The following is a 20,348-nucleotide window of genomic DNA, read 5'->3' on the forward strand; positions in this document are numbered from 1 at the left end:
AATTTAAAATATCATTAGAGTAATTTAGATATTCATTTAATAATTGTATTAAATATTAAAATTTTAAGTTTGATATGCAAAATAAACAATTGACACAACGTAACTCATTAATTAATAATTGTGTCATGACTTACTTAATAATCCATTTAATTAATACTCATTTAACATGATTTATATCAATCATTTTTGCCCCTATTTGATAAAAATTTTACAATTTTTATATATCTAAATAATATTATATATCGATATCATAAAAATATACATATCTATTAAAATATTACATATTTACACCATTCAAGTTTTAAATCCATGTAGAATTTTATGAAATAGAATAGCACATAAATGTTTATCCTTTGTAGTAATCATTTCATTAATTGAGTAGATGGGTCAAATTTTATGAAATAGAATAGCACAATCTATTTAATAATTGTGTCAAATTTAATAATCTAAACCTATTTTTTTCGTGTTGTGTTCATGTTTGCTAAATGGATTGTATAAAATTTTGTTAGCTGTGTTTATAATATATTATAAATTTAAAGGAGATTTGCTTCCAATACGAGAATTATAGAGTTCAGGTGTCTATTACATATGTGTCATGTAAGGCATCATCTGACGCAACGTAGATAGACTCGTCATGTAAATATATTATTCTTTCTAGCAGATATCTCTTGCCCCCCTCTTACTTGTATAAAAAGCATTAATGTCATTAATACCAACGAGTGAATACAAATGTGCTAGAAAAAAAAAATTTTCACAGGGATATAATTTCATTCCAACAACAACATAATAGTACAACAACTAGTCCATAACAGACTTGGAGATCAATCTATAGATAATCTGATAAGGAGATCATAATGCATCAGATACTCTATTAAAGAGCATCTCCATTATCATGCATCCAACATGCTCAAGCTCTACTGGGAACATCTCTAGTACCATGTCTAGATCAAGTTGTATGTATACTTTCAGGTTTATTTATTTATTATTTTTTATTCCACCCTATGGGGTGGTTGTGTTCATTTGATTGTGTTTCGTGTTGCTGATGTGTTCATCTTTCATATTTGGTAAGATTTGGCAAATAGGAGACCATGAATCATTTTCTAATGTTGATTAGTTACATTACTAGTTGTATTTTAAACCTAAATTATATGTATTTAATCAATCTTCTGGGAGTAAATTTATAATTTACCTAGCAAGAACAAAAATCCCTCAGCGACATCTGAATTGATTGTGTACATGTTAAAAAGATGTGTATAAATCATTACGTGATACTTTAGTATACTGATATTTTTCCTAATACGTCGGCATGAGAAATCAATTATTCGTTTATCTGTACATTCGTCTAAATATTTGTGTAATTGTCTGTGATAGCTCACTATTATATCCTTATAAGTTGAATAAATTAAAAGATACACACACACACACACACGTAATCATTTTCAGGTGCGGTCACCTTCATTTGTTTTAATGCAAACATGCTCTTAAGTTGTGCGGTTTAATAACGTTATGCACTAACTTTATTGAACCACACCCGTACTAAAGAAGGATTATACATACACACACACACACACACATAAAATTCATGCAAACTAAGGTTTTTATTTAAGCAATTCACATTTTAACAATAAAGGCTCTTCACTCTTGTTTGGTAGTGTAATTGGATGGATGGTTTTGCTTCAATATTCTCTGTCTCGCTCTTTCGTTTATAGTTTTTCCCAACTAATTGAGAGGAAACAAAAACTATTTGCCTAACGGCCAAACATGTCTGCCGTATATATATTGGGATCAGTGTAAGTTACATAAGTATTAACGGTTGATCGTGTTTTTAATTACTTTTGTTTATTATTAACTTTTAATGAAAAATCTAATTACACTGATAATTTGAGAAAATTTCATATATTTTCTTTACATTTCAAAAGTGAAAAACTAAGTTAACACTGTTGGACCAAAAATATTATGGGTCGAATAAAATTCAAATAAATATTGCCTAATCAAAGCCGAAGATGAGTTCTTAGGATGCAAAGCGAACACAACATTAAAATATTTGATTATTCCTGTCTTTTAGTTTGGTCGAGCTTTCTCATTGGATAGTTATTCTATATTTAGAAAGTATTTGGCAAACCCAGCAGTACTTCATTCTAGACGCATACAAGCAGGGGTCTTGTACCACCAACCCTGTGGCCACCAGGAACAGTGGAGTAGTAGACTCTCTTAATAATGTATAACAAGCACCATACTAAAATTACATACCTAATTAAAATGAAGCTCCCAAACATGATCACAAAGGTCTTCTTTAGTGATATGAGTCTACCAGAATCATACAAATGAAGAACAGAATAGTTAGTGAAAGCTCGTGCGCACGTGTATATAAAAAGTGAGCGAATGAAAAGAGAGATGGGAGAAGCACTCACACGTTTTCCATCCATTACAGACAATGAATATGCGGCCAGCTTTGGTAACCCCTTGATTAGAGCTAAAGGAGGTATGTGTGCTTTCCCAAACCATAGTTTCTCGCACTAAAATGGACAGGAAATTCAAGTAAATTATCCTTACTCAATTACTCTTCAAAGTAGAAGCATTTACACATTAAGTTATCTCAAGAACTGAAAAATAAAATCCAGGTAGATATTCTTTTTCTAGTTGTATTTCAAATAAAGCTGAGAAAATAATTGAAGTTAAATAAATAAATTTTAAAAAAAACTTCACGAATCATTCAGCCATAATAAATAAGCAACTTTGGCCGCAAGGCAGTAAAATCCTGCATTGGCATTCACAATTCAGTTTGTATATAAAATATACCCCAATCCTTTAAATATACCAATATACCAAGGGTACAACTAAGGTCTAGCTACAATGGTAAGAGCTGCCTGAGCCCTATTTTAAAAAATAAAATATAAAACAATGTACCCAAACTAACTCACTTTATTTTAAATATACCCTTAAGAGGTGAACAAAAGATAGTAGACTAACAATGGAGTGATATTTTATTAATAATAATTATATTTATAATTTTTACAAATTGTTCATTTAAAATATGAATGAGAACACAAAGTTGTATAAAGGTTTTTTTTTTAAAAAAGAAATATCTCATTAATTTATCAAAATCACTAAGGTGGCATTTGTTTTTTTGTCTAAAATCTGAATAGATCTGAATTAGTCTGAATTCTAAATAAAACTGAATGTCTGAATTTGAATTATATGTTTGTTTTTTTGTCTGAATAACTAAAAATAAATATTAAGTTGTTTGCTTTTTTGACTTAAAAAATCTGAAAACTAATATTTTTACATTTATGCCCTTACAAATTATAATGTTAAACAAATAATAAACATATCAAAAAATATAAATAAGATAATAAATTATCATAACATAAATCATATTCAATTGAGTTCAGCTCTTTAGTATTTTTATATCATATATGTTAATCAATTTTATTATAGTTTGTGATGTTTTTATATGAAAAATATTCATAAAAAATTATGAAGATAAATAATGCTAATTTGAACAAAATAAAAATAGGCTACCACTATATATTATCACAGTTATATACAGATGAGTAATAATGCTAATTATAAATTTTATTTAGCTAAGGATGAAAATTAATTAATTAAATAGGGATATTATAGAAAATATCTTTTAATGGTAGCATTCAAACTTTTTAGTAAAAAACTAAAAAAATTAGCTTAATAATTTAATAACTTAATTGCTAAAAATCTTCATTAAGTTTAAAAAACAAACAGATTTAATGACTTAACTAATTAAAATTAAGTCAATTAAGTTATTAAGTAAAAAATAAATAAACTACCACTAAGTTCGTCTATTAGTCAAAATTAAAATGATAAAAAATCATTATATAATAAAAATTCTTAATTTATCTTTTATTGTTTATAGTAGTTGTGACACATATATTAATTAAAATTTATTATGATCGTAATTTTCAGTATTTCACAAATCACTTTCTCTGTTTCTTTTCTTTTGTTGTGCGTTTTGGTTATTTGCTGGGGAGATAGGCCCCCTGATGCGACTAATAGTTACAAGCGACTATCTAGTAAGTGGTAACGAGAGAATCTAACTTGCAATGAGTAGAGACTACAAAGTCTACGGTCAAAATTCCTTTTTTTTTTAAAAAAATGAGTAATTTGCTTTTTCAGCCACTTTCCTTTTTTGTGGTCATAACTCATAAGGGTGACAATCACCGAATCCAAAGTGGCTTCCTCACAACCAGCAACCATCCACTTGCTATTGGTTTAATGCAGGAGTGGAATCTGTCTTCTAAAAGTCAAAATAAAGTTAGAAGGAAACAAATTCTCAATGTGGGTTCTTAAATCAATTTCAGGACAACCATATGATTTTGTTGATGTATTTATTTTAATAAATGTCATTAATGTGTTTATTTTTTATATATAAAAAATGAGGAATGAGAATTGTTAACAATATTTACTTGCTAAAAATACAAAGAAATATAAATAAATTTTGAGTGAGTTGCATAAATTTGAGAATGAGTAGGAATTTCATTTGGATAGAAGAGGTGGGAATAAGAATGGAGAAATGAGAATAAAGAGTAAAAATTGTTTATCTTTATTGAAAATTAAAACTTTCCTTTTACTCCATTTTGGTAACTTACAAACATCTATTTTGATTTTAAAACAAAATAAACACATCAAATTTGAAATACTGTTGATTTCGATCTAGATTCTTGTAGTTGAAGTAGACAATTTATTCTTCTACATTTTGATTCCAACCCATAATAACTCTTGCCTATTAGGATTCATAGCTAATAAATGCACTATTAATATATTGTCAAAGAGACTCTGTTTTTTAGTTTCAATCTAATTCATCTCAAATCTCTCACATATTGAATACCTTGTTGCTTGTTGAAATTTATTAAAGATATTTTAAAAAGAATTTACGGACAAAACTAGCTGCCATCTATATAAATATATTAAAATTCTTTTTTCTAAAACATCAGTGATAAATGTACAATTAAAATAATCATTCATTATTAGCAAAGATAGAGTAAATTAATTAATGTTTATGTTAAAATTAAAATCAACCATTTTATTGATAAACAAAGATGGTGACTTACTATAATCAATCGTCCCGCTCTTTAGTAGACAATCTCATGATCCAAATCGCAATCAAGAAAAAGCTCAGGCCAATTAAACAAGTGATAATAGCAAGGCCTAAAGAAGGTACTAACATTGCATACGTTCCCGTAACGAATGCAATCACCATTGCTCCCATGGAAAATATGGTGAAGAAAAGGGAAGCACCAAACAGATCCTCATTAAAATCTTTAGTTTCTTCAATTATAAGAGACATCAAGAAGTGAGTAAAGACGGCAGAAAGAGAAAAGACCATGGCAATGGAATCTGCTACTATAAATGCTTGAAAAGCTTTATTTCTCCTCAGGATTGCAGTTCCATTTTCGCTTCTATAACCGCCAGGAATGGTGAAAGCTGCTGCGAAGGCTACTGTTGCTATGAGTGCAGCCACTACCAAATGCGATGCTCTCGTATCCTTGTAATTTTCTTTAGTAACATACTTCTGCACTTCTCTTATGAATATAACACCTTTTGAATATTGTCCTCTGCCAACATCTTTGGATAATTTTTGGATTTCTTTCTGTAATTAATTTACATTTGAATATTAATTAATTGCGTAAAAAAATAAAATTTAATAATTAGTTGAAAGAACAAATTAAATAATTACCTTGAGCTCAGGATAATTAAAAATGTGTACGACACTAACATTTTGTTTGTTGACAGCGTCATAGTTGGCTGGAGTCTTCCAAATCATACTGGTAAGGAATTCATTTGGTCGGATTGCAGCAAGCACATGGAGAGGAGTGTTTCCCTTGGCATCCCCCTCATCTATAAGACTCCTCGCTAACGGATTATTTTCAAGAAGATTTCTTAGTTGTCCAACATGAAAACTAACCATAGCATAATGGAGAAAATTCCATCCCCTGTTATCGACCAGCTCGTAACATTCTGGATTTTTGGAAATAATTGCTTCAACTATTTCGGCATTCCCTTGGCCCGCTGCCAAATGAAGAGCTGTCATCTTTCGATCTTTGTCAGCAATGTTCAAAGCGAATTGATCAATTTCTAACAAAGCATTTATCCGGTAAATCCCATGATATGCAGCGTAATGAATTGGAGTCCACCCATATTGATCTGTTTCTTTGATCAGATTCTTCTTTTTCTCAAGTAGTTTTCGAAATGCATGATCAACTGAGAATACAGAAGATAAATAAAATAATAATTAAATTTTTTAATAAAAGTAAATATCTAGAAATGGCCTAAATTTGGGAGCTATTTATGTTGGAGATATGAGAAAAAAAATAGCTTTTTTAAATTACAAATTAGCCAAAAGTCTCGAACAACGCCAACACCAATCACACGATGAGTGATGAATAATGGCTTCAGATCGGTAACTTTGTTATTTAACAAAATAAAAACTTCTTGTCTTTTGGCAAGTTTGGTTTCGTCTTGTCTCTCTGACAAGTTTGTTTTGGCTCTAAGTTGGCTCTAAGTTGGCTCTGTCGATGCAGCTATAGCTAGCTCAAGGGGAATGATTAGTCTGGGGGCTGTCATCCGGTCTGCTCAGGGTGACTTCATTGCGGCAAAAAGCGACTTTTTTCCGGGAAGGTTTGAAGCTAGAGAGGCTAAAGCGATCGGAGTTAGGGAAGCCCTTAGCTGGCTGAAGAAGTTTGCTTTCCATTCTGTAATTCTAGAGATGGATAGTTTACATGTTTTCAATGCTTTACATGATAAGACTAGCTATCCTAATGGTTTTGGTTCAATTATTGATGATTGTAGAACCTTGGCTCGCTCACTAAGAGAAGTAGCTTTCTCTTTTGTTCGTAGATCTGCGAACTTCGCTGCCCTCACTGTGGCTCAGGTGGGGAGTTCTATGTCAGGTTCGGGTGAGTGGAGGTTTGTTCCACCCCTTGGTTAGTTGAAACTTTGGTTGTTTAATGAATTCCTTATTTTCCTCAAAAAAAAAAAAAACAAAATAAAAACTTTGTTATCCTAAAACCAACTTTCCCTATCTTAGTTATCCAAGAGACCAATTTTCAGTACATTTACAATTTTAAAGACTAGTTTTTTTAGGAAGATTTCACAGTAGAAAAATTAATTCCTTCATAACAACGCTTAATTTCTTCATAAATTAAGAGTATTTTTTTCATTATTCAGAAAATTAATTCTCCTAAAGGGTATTTAGTCATTAACTGGATTAATGTTGCGTTTACTTTTTGGATTGGAGTGAGAATCCTGAGAAGTGGGAATCCTTGGATTAGGAGTGTGGAGTGGGAGTGGGAGTAGAGTGTTTACTTAGACTAAATGAAAGTATGGATTGTCAATCAGAATCCTAATTATTTGTTTACTTTGTCTTGGATTGGGAGTAAATTATTTTAAATTATAATCTTATCCTTATGTACAGAATTATAATTTGTAATTAAAAAATTAATAAAAATATTTGGAAAATAAAATAAATATTTTATTATATTTCTAAATTAATAATAATTACTAATATTCTTAATTATGTAAATCATAATTTTTTATTAATTTTAATTTAAATTATGTGAATAAAAATTATTAATAATAGCAACACAAATGAAATATTATTATTGATAATATAGTACAAAATATTTTTTTAGAATAAAATATTTATTATTATTAATTAAATAAATAATTAATATTTATTAAAATTAATGTTTAATATTATTAATTTAAATATAATATTTATTTATTTTTATTTTATTAAATTTAATAAAATAAATATGATATAATTATTATTTTTAATAAATATGATATTATTTATTTTATTAAATATGATATTATTTATTTTATTAAATATTATTTATTTATTTAATTATAGAGATAAAATGGGAAGAGGGGGGAGTGGATTCCCACTCCCACCTCCCCCCATGGGAGTGGGAATCTCACTCCCCACTCCAAAATTGAGTGGGACTCACAGATTTCCACTCCCACTCTTCCATTTTTTAAGGTAAGTAAACACTGGAGTGGGAGGAATCCACACTCCACACTCCACACTCCACACTCCCACTCCAGAAAGTAAACACTACCTAAGAGAGTTAAGTGAGAGAGAGAACGTGCACGATCGGGTCTGAGGAGAGAGAAACGGGTCAGGTCAACCCGTTCACGAAACCTGAATCGGTGCTTTCGATTCCGGCCACATCTCTGGCAATGGAGGGTATCAACCGAACTCCCAGACGACGCCGGTCATTCCCCCATCATCATTGTTGCCGGAAAACAGCCTATGACCACCCCACGAACCCGTGTTAAGTCACGGGACGACTCAAATCAGCGAATTTTCACCGGATTTCGGTCATGTCGTCACCTGGGGTTTGTCCTTTATGGCAATCACTTCAATTTATGACCATCAAGCAGTGGTCGATTTGTCGCCGATCAGCCGTTGAAGTTTATATGTGAGCCGTAGTTAGATTGATGGTCAGAAATTGAGTTATCCATTGTAAAAAAGATATCTAAATTTATATGTGAACCGTAGTTAGATTCACCTTTGAAATTCGGGGTAGGTCGTTCCATGCACTCAAGGATAACAATTTAAAATAGTAAAAGAAAATAAATTGGTGAAGAAAGATGAGATAGCAGTAAAGAACATTATTTAAAACAATAGAACTATCAAACCCACCTTAAAGGCTTCACATGTATCAAAACTATATAACTTTTTCCTAACTCAAATTTGAACTCGTCATCTACTTTTTTTTTATTTAATTTAAATTAGTCAGTATGAGTCTCACAATTTGATTCAATCATAAATATAATTGCATTATTCACTTCTAATTTGTAAGCAATTCAACCAAACAATTAATTGAAAATAAATTCAACTGCTCTTACTTCTCCTCAATGTGGGATATTATAGTATTTTAAAATACTAATTTATATCTGACAATTTATCCTGATTAAATTTATGGCAATTAATAATTTATTAATGAATTAAAAGGGTGTATTTACTTGAACATTATGGAAAGAATCTATTAATAGAAAGATATCAATATTGAAATTCCTACTGAAAGGGTATAATTAAACTTACCGGCATAAGATCTCATTGCTGCAGCATGTAAAGCCGTCTTTCCGTTGGGGCCTTCATGAGACACTGATGTCCTGTTTTCCAATAAGGCAAGCACCATATTAGAAGACCGAGACTCAGCAGCCATGTAGAGTGGCGTTTTGCCGTAATTATTTACAGAATATGGATAATCAGGGTCTTCTTTCGTCAGTATTTCCACCACATCGACGTTTTGGTGACACACTGCCTCGTGGAGTGCTGTATTCTTCTCATTATTTGTCATCCTAATCATCTGCCTGGTAGCTCCTACCCTGCTCTCTAGCTCTTCATTTTCATGTTTAGGTAATTTTCCTCTTTCGACAAGAACCCTCACTATATCAGAATGGCCGAACTTTGCCGCAACGTGAAGTGGAGTATCGCCTTTGGCATTAACTTGTAGTAGCAGCGATGGGCATTTCTCAAGTATTTCTTCTACGAACTTCGTTGACACGTTTTCTCTTTCTTCGAATTTGATGTTGATATGCAGGATTGTGTTTTTGGTCTTTGCTGTTAACAAGCTCTCAATTACCTCTCCTATCTTTGAACGGTTCCGAATTGCCCGCAGCTGCAGCTTTGAAAAAATTTGGGTCAATTTGATGCTTAATTTCACCATTGCTGTCCAATAATGGAGCTTCCTCAATCTCAATGGAAACAGGATTCATGTTGGCGAAGTTGATCTATTAGATAAGGGTACCCAGTATCTCGGAGGTACTCATAGATCTTCTTCTAAACCTGATATGTATGTATATATGACTTGAAAAGTGTAGTATTTTTCACACGTTTTAAATTCTAGCTTTTTGACAGGGTAACGACACCGAAACAATACGGGTCGGGCCCATCTGGTTCCGGGCCAAGCCAAATTAATATGGGGATTTGCTCAAATCCAATGAGAGGTAACCAGGTGGAAGAAGTGGTTGTGGGAGCATTAAATGGAGAGAGATTGCAGAAGATCGATTGCAGCAAGATAGCAGGTGAAACAGAGATGAAGCAGATGCATAGAGAAGAGAGCATTGTGGAGGGAAAAATGAAAGGAAAAAAGCCAAGAATCAACATTTTTCACCTTGATTTCTTCCTCATGCTCTCTTAGTTAAATAAATAAATAAATTGAGATTAGTCATTCTCGTTGGCAAACTATTCAATTTCTCAACTGTGGTTGCTTGTATGTTTAATTAATAAATTAATTAAACTGTGGCGCAATATTTTTAAGAACTCAGACAAAAACATATATATACCAATTAATTATTAAAGTTGACCATGGTTTCTTCTTTTGTTTTGTCCTTAACATTGAAAAAGTCTGCATAGCCATATCCTCAATCTTTAAATACTGCAGCCTTCCTTATCACGTTTCCATCGAATTCCATATACAGTTCTGCTCTTTTTGTTTGTTGGGTAAAGAATCAAGTGACTCTTAAGTGACTGCAAACAATAAAATAATAGGGGAATCCTCTATAAGTACAATTGATAGTTCATTAATACTACAAAAGAAAAGTGATTCAACGTTGCCTCTTAGCCTTGTTGTTACTTATTAAATCACTTCTTAAAATGATACTATATGGAATGTGTCATTCATATACTAATTATTGACATTTTTACGTTTTATTAGACAGAAAAATATCTAAGGATATGTTTGGTGCATTGTATTATGGGGTATTAAAATTCTGTTCACATTAAATTAACACTAAGGTTATGTTTGGAAGAACATGAGAATGAGTTAAAGGGGGTGCGGTAATGTAGCAACTGCCGCATTAGCTTGCTTTTTTTTTTCTCTCTTGCTTTTGCTTTTACTTTTGCTTTTGCTTAATAATAATAATAATAATAATAACAACAACTTTTTAATTTAATACAATATTATATAATATTTTTATTTTTACATTATAATTATTAATATAAATTAATAAATATATAATTTATTATAACTAATAATAATATAAAAGATTAATACAATTTAAATATGTTAATATAATATAAAATATTAATATAATGTAATATTTAATTTAAATTAATTACAAAAAAATCAATGCAGTATATAATAACACCAAACATTGTACAACATTGTTATAATACAGTGCTAGTGCAATGCAACATAATATAATACACCAGTATTTTTTTTTATTTATATGAAACAGGATCTTTCATTTCTCAAAATCAGTGATTACAGACAAAATACTTTCTGGAATGTTTTCCAGCCATGAGAATACAGAATCTTGCTTTAAGTCTAATTTGGCTAATGAGTGGGCTGCACTGTTACCACTTCTCAAAACATGCTGCAATTTGCTCTACTGCATTATCAATAAAATGGCTTGAATCTCGGAGATTAACCAAAATATCTCTTTCCGAGTGCCCTTTCTATTTAAAACCAAATCCACTACTTCCTGGGAATCTGTTTCAACAATCAAGGGCAAACAACCATCTTGCTCTGCAATTTCTAAACCAAACTTTGTGGCTTCAGCTTCTGCGAAAGCAATGCTTTCATGGAACTCTGCTGGCTTCATAGCTACTGCTGTACACTTTCCTTCAGAATTTCTAACCACCACCCCTAAGCCTTCTTTGTTTTGATCATCCATTATAGTTGCGTCCACATTTACTTTAAACCAACCTGGAGCTGGAGGTCTCCATTGTTGATTCTTTGTCCATTTCTCTCCTCTTGCATGTATGATTGCGGCTGCTTGACTTTTTTGTAGGATTGGACTATTGCTTCTGCTCTTGCTACTGATATTTGGGGGTCTTCCTTCTTGTTTTTTAGGATTTGAAAATTCCTTGAGTGCCAAGGAACCCAACATAATGCCATTATCATCTCCATATCAACTTTGCTCTTCTTTTTTGCCAATTCCACCATTAAATTCAGCACATCTTTGCTTTCACACTGACTGATCTCCTCTCCATATTCTGTGAGCCTCCATACTTTTTAGGCATAATTGAAAATAGCATGATAGGGTGTCTCTTCAGTTCTTCTACATCCCTGACACGAGGGACTTTGAATCACCTTTTTCCTCCACAAGTTAACTGCTGTTGGCATAAGATTTCTTGCTGCTCTCACTTGAAAATTTTTATCTTTGCTGGCAACTCTGAAGCCCATATGATGTTCCATGGAATTTGCTTCTTCTCTGAACTGTTTGGTTGATCAGGAAATTTCAAATTCAAGGCCACTTAATACCCACTCTTGACTAAGTATTCTCCTCGCTTATTGAAATGCCATAGCAGCTTATCAGGTTTGGGGGTTCTTGGCAGGGGGATATTCAAGATCTGTTGAGCATCTTCTTTCATGAAGTTCTTCTGAATTAATACCTCTTTCCACTTATTTTCCCCATTAATTAACTCTGATACTCTGGATTCCAGAGGGAGCTTTGGTGGAGAGAATGGCTTGAATGTTGAAGGTTTGGCAACCAGCAACTGTGATAAATCTGGGCACTTTTTCCATCTCCTATTCTCCACCTCAGCCCTTTGTGAATGATCTGCCTTCCCCACAAAATACTTCTCCATATGAAGGATGGTTTTGATCCTAATTTCACCTTTAAGAATTCCACAAAATAGAAGCAATAATTCTATGAATGGGACAAGTAGTATAATTTTGCTTTGGACCTTTTTTTTTTTTTTTTTTATCTTTTGAAGATAGGGGATTTACAACCACTCTTTTGGAATTTTCTGATGAACAAAAGATCAATAGACTAACAATGGAGTGATATTTTATTAATAATTATTATATTTATAATTGTAACAATTTATTCATTTAAAATATGAATGAGCATAGAAAGTTGTATAAAGGTTTTCAAAAAAAAAAAAAGAGAAAGAAATATCTCATTAATTTATCAAAATCACTAAGTTCATCTAGCAGTCAAAATTAGAATGATAAAAAATCTTTTTATAATAAAAATTCTAAATTTATTTGTTATTGTTTATAGCAGTTGTGGTACATATATTAATTAAAATTTATTATGATCGTAATTTTCAGTATTTCACGAATCCCCCTATCTGTTTCTTTTCTTTTATCATGCTTTTTGGTTATTTTCTAGGGAGATAGGCCTCCTGATGCTACTCACAGTTACAAGTCACATGTCTAGTGACAAGAGAATCTAATTCACAATTAGTAGAGACTAGAGAGTCATAACTCATAAGGGTGATAGTCACCGAATCCAAAGTGGCTTCCTCACAGCCAGCAACCATCCACTTGCCATTGGTTGAATGCCAGAGTGGAGTCGTGTCTTTTGAAAGTCAAAATAAAGTTAGCAGATGTGGGTTCTTAGATCAATTTTAGGACAACCACATGGTTTTGTCGATGCAATAAATGTCATTAATGTGTTTATTTTTGGATTTAGAAAAAAAATGAGGAATGAGAATTATATATTAATAAAATTTATTTGCTAAAAATTTTAAAAAATATAAATAAATTTTGAGTGAGTCATAAATTTGGGAATGAGTAGGAATTTCATTTAGATGGCAGAAGAAGAATGGAGAAATGAGAATAAAGAGTAAAAATTATTTATCTTTATTGAAAATTAAAACTTTCTTTTTACTCCATTTTGATAACTTACAATCATCTATTCTAGTTTTAAAACAAAATAAATATACTAAGTTTGGAATTTTGTTGATTTCGATCTCGATTCTTATAATTGAAGTAAACAATTTATTATTCTACATTTTGATTCCAATTCATTATGATTCTTGCCTATTATGAATCATAGTTAATAAACGCACTATTAATATATTGTCAAAGAGACTCTTTTTTTTTTAGTTTCATTCTAATTCATCTCAAATCTCTCTCATATTGAATACTTTGTTAAAATTTATTAAAGATATTTCAAAAAGAATTTATCGACAAATCTAGCTGCCATCTACATAAATATATTAATTTTTGTTTCTAATTAGTGCTTCTTAAAAAGAATCTACCTCAACCAACCCAAATCAATTTTTTCTCCCTCAACCTACCATAGGATTTGAATTTGGGTAATTAATAAAGTAAAATTATTTAAAAATCACTCGGCTAAATTTTTTAGGTAGTTTAATCTTAGATAAACATTAAGAACTTAGTTATCAATTATCCTATTAAAATTAGTATGTATAAGCAGGTGGCAAAGGCAAACCAAATCAAGTACAATTGACGTTACATGTGATAGATTAAATGGTTTACAAAAGTGAGTCCTTTGTTATATATATCATACAACCTAATTCATTTGAATTTGCGAACATTGAATTTGAAAGCATATCTTTGGTAGTTTATTTTAGAGTAATTAATTTCAATTAAAAATAACTGTTGTAATATTATCTCGAGACGTCACCTAAAGCATAATTTTAATTTATCAAATCTCACGAATAAGGTCGAGAGATAAAGAGACTTTGCCTAAAGTATAATGGTAAGTATTGGCATTTTACCTCGTCCGCTTTATCATGGTCCAAAAATCGCCTTTTGGGCCGTGGAGCCGCTCATGTGCTTGTTTCGCACAATCTTTAGGAATCCAAAGTCGATTTTGTTTTTGGTTTACACATGTTTCCATGGAATTCAGCAGAGGGCAGATGATTAGGCTAATTAGGAGTTGGGATTCCTTTCTGTTCAGTGGTTGGACCAAAAAGGGATGGAAAATGGGCTGAGCTTGGACAAGTCCAGGCTCAAGCCTAAGTTCATAAAAGCACTTTCAAGTTTGGACGGGCTGAACAGAACCTGGTCCATCATATGCCTGAGCTTCTGAAGCCTCAACCATTTCATTTGTTAGTTTTCGATAGTTGCAATAATTCCTCCAAAGTAACGTCCCTTCCTTAAGTGTACAAAGAGATAAATTTTAATAGAAATTTCTTTACTCATGTCTAATTGAAGATTTATCATGACACATTATACAAAGAGATAAATTTTCTCAAATTTTTTTTAACAAAATAATCAATATTTTATTCCATCAAGAGAGTACAAACAATTTAAAATATTAAATTTAATTTTGACTTCCTCTCACCAATTCAATCTAATCATTGACAGTAAAACAGACCGGCCTGAATCTCAAATTTAATTTTCATTAAAGTATCCGTGATTGATGCACAATTAAAATAATGATTGCTTTTTAACAAAGATTGAGTAAATTAATTAATGTTTATGTTAAATGAAAATCAATCATTTTATTGATAAACAAAGATGGTGACTCGCTACAATCAATTACTTTTGTCCTACTAATTTAAAAGACAATCTGATTATTTCTGATGAGCGAAATCGCAGGAAAGAAAAAGCTCAGGCCAATTAAAGAAGTGATAATAGCAAGGCCTAAAGAAGGGGCTAACATTGCATATGTGCCCGTAACAAATGCAATCACCATTGCTCCCATGGACAATAAGGTGAACCAAATGGAAGCGTGGAACAAATCCTCATTGAAATCTTTAGTTTCTTCAGTTACATAAGACAACCAGAAGTGAGTAACGACGGCAGAAAGAGAAAAGGCCATGGCAATGGAATCTGCTACCATAAATAATTGAAAAGCTTTATTTCTCCTCAGGATTGCAGTTCCATTTTCGCTTCTATAACCGCCAGGAATGGTGAAAGCTGCTGCGAAGGCTACTGTTGCTATGAGTGCAGCCACTACCAAATGTGATGCTCTTGTATCCTTGTAATTTTCTTTAGTAACACACTTTTGCACTACTCTTCTAACACCTTTTGAATATTGTCCTCTGCCAACATCTTTGGATAATTTTTGGATTTCTTTCTGTAATTAATTTACATTTGAATATTAATTAATATCGTAAAAAAATAAAATTTAATAATTAGTTGAAAGAACAAATTAAATAATTACCTTGAGCTCAGGATAGCCATAATCTAAAATGTGTCTAACACTAACATTTTGTTTGTTGACAGCGTCATAGTTGGTTTGAGTCTTCCTAACCAAATCGACATCGAATTCTTTTGGACGGACAGCAGCAAGCACATGGAGAGGAGTGTTTCCCTTGGCATCCCCCTCATCTATAAGACTCCTCGCTAACGGATTATTTTCAAGAAGATTTCTTAGTTGTCCAACATGAAAACTAACCATAGCATAATGGAGAAAATTCCATCCCCTGTTATCGACCAGCTCGTAACATTCTGGATTGACGGAAAGAATTTCTTTAACTATTTTGGCATGCCCTTGGCCCGCTGCCAAATGAAGAGCTGTCATCTTTCGATCTTTGTCAGCAATGTTCGAAGCGGATTGATCGGTTTCTAATAGCAATTTTATCGTCCAGTAATTTCCATGATATGCAGCGTAATGAATTGGAGTCCACCCATATTGATCTGTTTCTTTGATCAGATTCTTCTTTTCCTCAAGTAATTTTTGGAATGCAGCATTAGCTGAGAATACAGAAGATAAATCAATTAATAATGAAAACTTTTAATAAAAGTAAATATTCATAAATGACCTATATTTGGGGGGCTATTTATGTTGGAAATATGAGGAAAATAAAATAGTTTTTTTAAATTCCAAATCAGCCAGAAGTCTAGAGCAACAACACCAACACCAATCACACGATGAGTAATGAATAATGGCTTTAGATCGGTAACTTTGTTATTTAACAAAATAAGAACTTGCAATCATTTCCCTGATTTTGCATATAGAAATAACAATTTTTGCAAAATTCATTGAGACATGTTTGAAGCACTATCCTAAAGACTAATTCGGTGAATCTAATTATCCTAAAACCAACTTTCCCTATCTTAGTTATCATCCAAAAGACCAATTTTCACTGTATTTACAGTTCTAAAGATTAATTTTTTAGGAGCATTTCGCAGTAAAAAAATTAATTCCTTCATAACAGCACTTAATTTCTTCATAAATTAAGAGTATTTTTGTCATTATTCAGAAAATTAATTCTCCTAAGGGTATTTAGTCATTAACTGGATTAAGAGTTAAGTGAGAGAGACAACGTGCGCGATCGGGTCAGAGGAGAGAGAAACGGGTCAGGTCAACCCGTTCACGAAACTTGAATCGGTGCTTCCGATTCCGGCCACATCTCCGGCAATGGAGGGTATCAACCGAACTCCCAGACGATGCCAGTCATTCCCCCATCATCATTGTTGCTGTTAACAGCCTATGACCACCCCACAAACCCGTGTTAAGTCACGGAGGACGACGACTCAAATCGGCGAGTTTTCACAGGATTTCGGTCATGTCGTCACCTGGGATTTGTCCTTTATGGCAGTCACTTCAATTTTTGACCATCAAACAGTGGCCGATTTGTTGCCGATCAGCCGTTGAAGTTTATATGTTAACCGTAGTTAGATTCACCTTTGAAATTCGGGTAGGTCGTTACATGCACTCAAGGATAACAATTTAGAATCGTAAAAGAAAATAAATTGGTGAAGAAAGATGAGATAGCAGTAAAGAACATTATTTAAAACAATAGAACTATCAAACCCACCTTAAAGGCTTCAAATGTATCAAAACTACATAACTTTTTCCTAACTCAAATTTAAACTCGTTATCTACTTTTTTTTTTATATTTAATTTAAATTAGTCAGTATGAGTCTCACAATTTGATTCAATCATAAATAAAATTGAATTATTCACATCTAATTTGTAAGCAATTCAACCAAGTAATTAATTGAAACTAAATTCAACTGCTCTTACTTCTCCTCAATGTGGGATATTATAGTATTTTAAAATACTAATTTATATCTGACAATTTATCATGATTAAATTTATGACAATTAATAATTTATTAATGAATTAAAAGGGTGTATTTACTTGAACATTATGGAAAGAATCTATTAATAGAAAGATATCAATATTGAAATTCCTACTGAAAGGGTACTAAACTTACCGAAAGGAAATTCCATTGCTGCAGCATGTAAAGCCGTCTTTCCGTTGGGGCCTTCGTGAGACACTGATGTGCTGTTTTCCAATAAGGCAAGCACCATATTAGAACACCGAGACTCAGCAGCCATGTAGAGTGGCGTTTTGCCGTAATTATTTGCAGAATATGGATAATCAGGGTCTTCTTTCGTCAGGATTTCCACCACATCGACGTTTTGGTGACACACCGCCTCGTGGAGTGCTGTATTCTTCTCATTATTTGTCATCCTAATCATCTGCCTGGCAGCTCCTACCCCGCTCTCTAGCTCTTCATTTTCAGGTTGAGGTAATTTTGCTCTTTCAACAAGAACCCTTACTATATCAGAATGGCCGAATTTTGCAGCAACGTTAAGTGGAGTATCGCCTTTGGCATTAACTTGTAGTAGCAGCGATGGGCATTTCTCAAGTATTTCTGCTACGAACTTCGTTGACACGTTTTCTCTTTCTTGGGATATGATACTGATATGCAGGATTGTGTTTTTGGTCTTTGCTGTTAACAAGCTCTCAATTACCTCTCTTGCCATATCTTTGAAGGGCTCCGAATTGCCCGCAGCTGCAACTTTGAACAAAATTGGGTCTATTTGCGACTGACTGATCTCGCCATTGTTGTCCAATAATGAAGCTTCCTCAATCTCAATGGAAACAGGATTCATTTTGGCGAAGTTGATCTATTAGATAAGGGTACCCAGTATCTCGGAGGTACTCATAGATCTTCCTCTAAACCTTACATGTATGTATATATGACTTGAAAAGTGTAGTATTTTTCACACGTCTTAAATTCTTGCTTTTTTGACAGGGTAACGACACCGAAAAAATACGGGTCGGGCCAATCGGGATGAGAGTGGAGGCTGTTCCGGGCCAAGCCAAATTAATATGGGGATTTGCTCAAATCCAATGAGAGGTAGCCAGGTGGAAGAAGTAGGTGTGGGAGCATTAAATGGAGAGAGATTGCAGAAGATCGATTGCAGCAAGATAGCAGGTGAAACAGAGATGAAGCAGATGCATAGAGAAGAGAGAGCATTGTGGAGGGAAAAATGAAAGGAAAAAAGCGGGAAAACAAGTTGATAGCAGCACAGGAAATTATGGGCTCAATGGGCCGAGTAGAAAATATTGAAGAAAGAAACAAAGAGGGCCAACAACAGGGAAGTATTATCGGAAAAGAAAAAGAGACAAACAGACAGTTAAAAGTATCGACATTAATTCTCACTATTTTTAACCTTGATTTCTTCCTCATGCTCTTTTAGTTAAACAAATAAATAAATTGAGATTAGTCATTCTCTTTGGCAAACTATTCAATTTCTCAACTGTGGGTGCTTGTATGTTTAATTAATAATTAATTAAACTGTGGCGCAATATTTTTAAGAACTCAGACACAAAAACATATACCAATTAATTATTAAAGTTTACCATGATTTCTTCTTTTGTATTGTCCTTCATATTGAAAAAGTCTGCAGAGCCATATCCTCAATCTTTAAATACTGCAGCCTTCCTTATCACGTTTCCATCGGATTCCATATACAGTTCTGCTCTTTTTGTTTGTTGGGTAAAGAATCAAGTGACTCTCAAATGACGGCAAACGATAAAATAATAGAGGAATACTCTATGAGTACAATTGATAGTTCATTAATTCTACAAAAGAAAAGTGATTCAACGTTGCCTCTTAGCCCTCTTGTTACTTGTTAAATCACTTCCTAAAATGATACTATATGGAATGTGTATGTGTCATTCATGTACTAATTATAGACGTTTATACGTTTTGTTTGATAGAAAAACATCTAAGTGATTTAAAATCACTTAATTAATTAACTATTATTTATGTATATGAAAATTCTTACCTTAATTTAACATATGTTTTTTATTCTTCCACGAACCTTTAATTGATTCACACTATTGGTAGGCAAGCATAATAACTACAGGGTACATGTAAAAAATATGCAATAATAACTTTTGAAATGCAATGATGATTTTTAAAATAGACATAATAATTGCCACCACCCGCACTTCATTTATTTTCTTCCTACCAACACCAACTACTCTTTTTCATTTATTTTCCTCTCCACTTCATTTATTTTCTTTCTACCGACACCTACTACTTTTTTTCATTTATTTTTCTCTCCACTTCATTTATTTTCTTCCTACGGACATCTACTACTCTTTTTCATTTATTTTCCTCTCCACTTCATTTATTTTCTTCCTACCGACACCTACTATTCTTTTTCATTTATTTTTCTCCCACCAGATAATTACTACACTTCTTTATTTATTTTTCCTTTGACTTTCTTTTATAATTATTACAATAGCTTATGTATTTATATTATCGTAAAATAGACAATAAATAATGAATGAAAATCTTTCTTTCTTCCCTTTAGCTTTTTAATACGAGCATCACAATGGATCCAGTGGGACAATCTTATTATGCAATTCCCATCCGACAACTTCAAAGTTTTACAATTGTT

The 20,348-nt window shown here is 32.3% G+C and overlaps 1 protein-coding gene and 2 long non-coding RNA genes across 4 annotated transcripts in view; 2 read left to right on the forward strand and 1 right to left on the reverse strand.

Moving 5' to 3' along the window:
* Positions 1-18,593, reverse strand: part of LOC102621456 (uncharacterized) — a 39,406-nt gene extending 20,813 nt beyond the window's left edge. Inside the window, exons 1-3 of one of the 2 annotated variants that reach the window (XM_052433805.1) lie at positions 17,861-18,593; positions 15,859-16,391; positions 15,168-15,771 (exon numbers count right to left, since the gene is read on the reverse strand). In XM_052433805.1, coding sequence (XP_052289765.1) covers positions 15,250-15,771; positions 15,859-16,391; positions 17,861-18,545 — 1,740 coding nt within the window. In that variant the 5' untranslated portion in view covers positions 18,546-18,593 and the 3' untranslated portion in view covers positions 15,168-15,249. Of the gene's footprint in view, positions 1-15,167; positions 15,772-15,858; positions 16,392-17,860 lie in introns of those variants that run through there. The other variant, XM_052433804.1, reaches the window with a different exon arrangement.
* Positions 8,950-20,348, forward strand: part of LOC127899766 (uncharacterized) — a 43,988-nt gene continuing 32,589 nt past the window's right edge. The window contains exon 1 of the long non-coding RNA XR_008051809.1: positions 8,950-9,066. This is a non-coding gene — a long non-coding RNA (uncharacterized LOC127899766). The remainder of the gene's footprint in view (positions 9,067-20,348) is intronic.
* LOC127899764 (uncharacterized) lies at positions 9,088-19,173 on the forward strand. The gene is made up of 2 exons (XR_008051807.1): positions 9,088-9,805; positions 18,592-19,173. It is a non-coding gene; the product is annotated as an uncharacterized LOC127899764 (long non-coding RNA).

The sequence above is a fragment of the Citrus sinensis genome, chromosome 9, assembly GCF_022201045.2.
Source record: "Citrus sinensis cultivar Valencia sweet orange chromosome 9, DVS_A1.0, whole genome shotgun sequence".
Classification (NCBI taxonomy): Eukaryota; Viridiplantae; Streptophyta; class Magnoliopsida; order Sapindales; family Rutaceae; genus Citrus; species Citrus sinensis.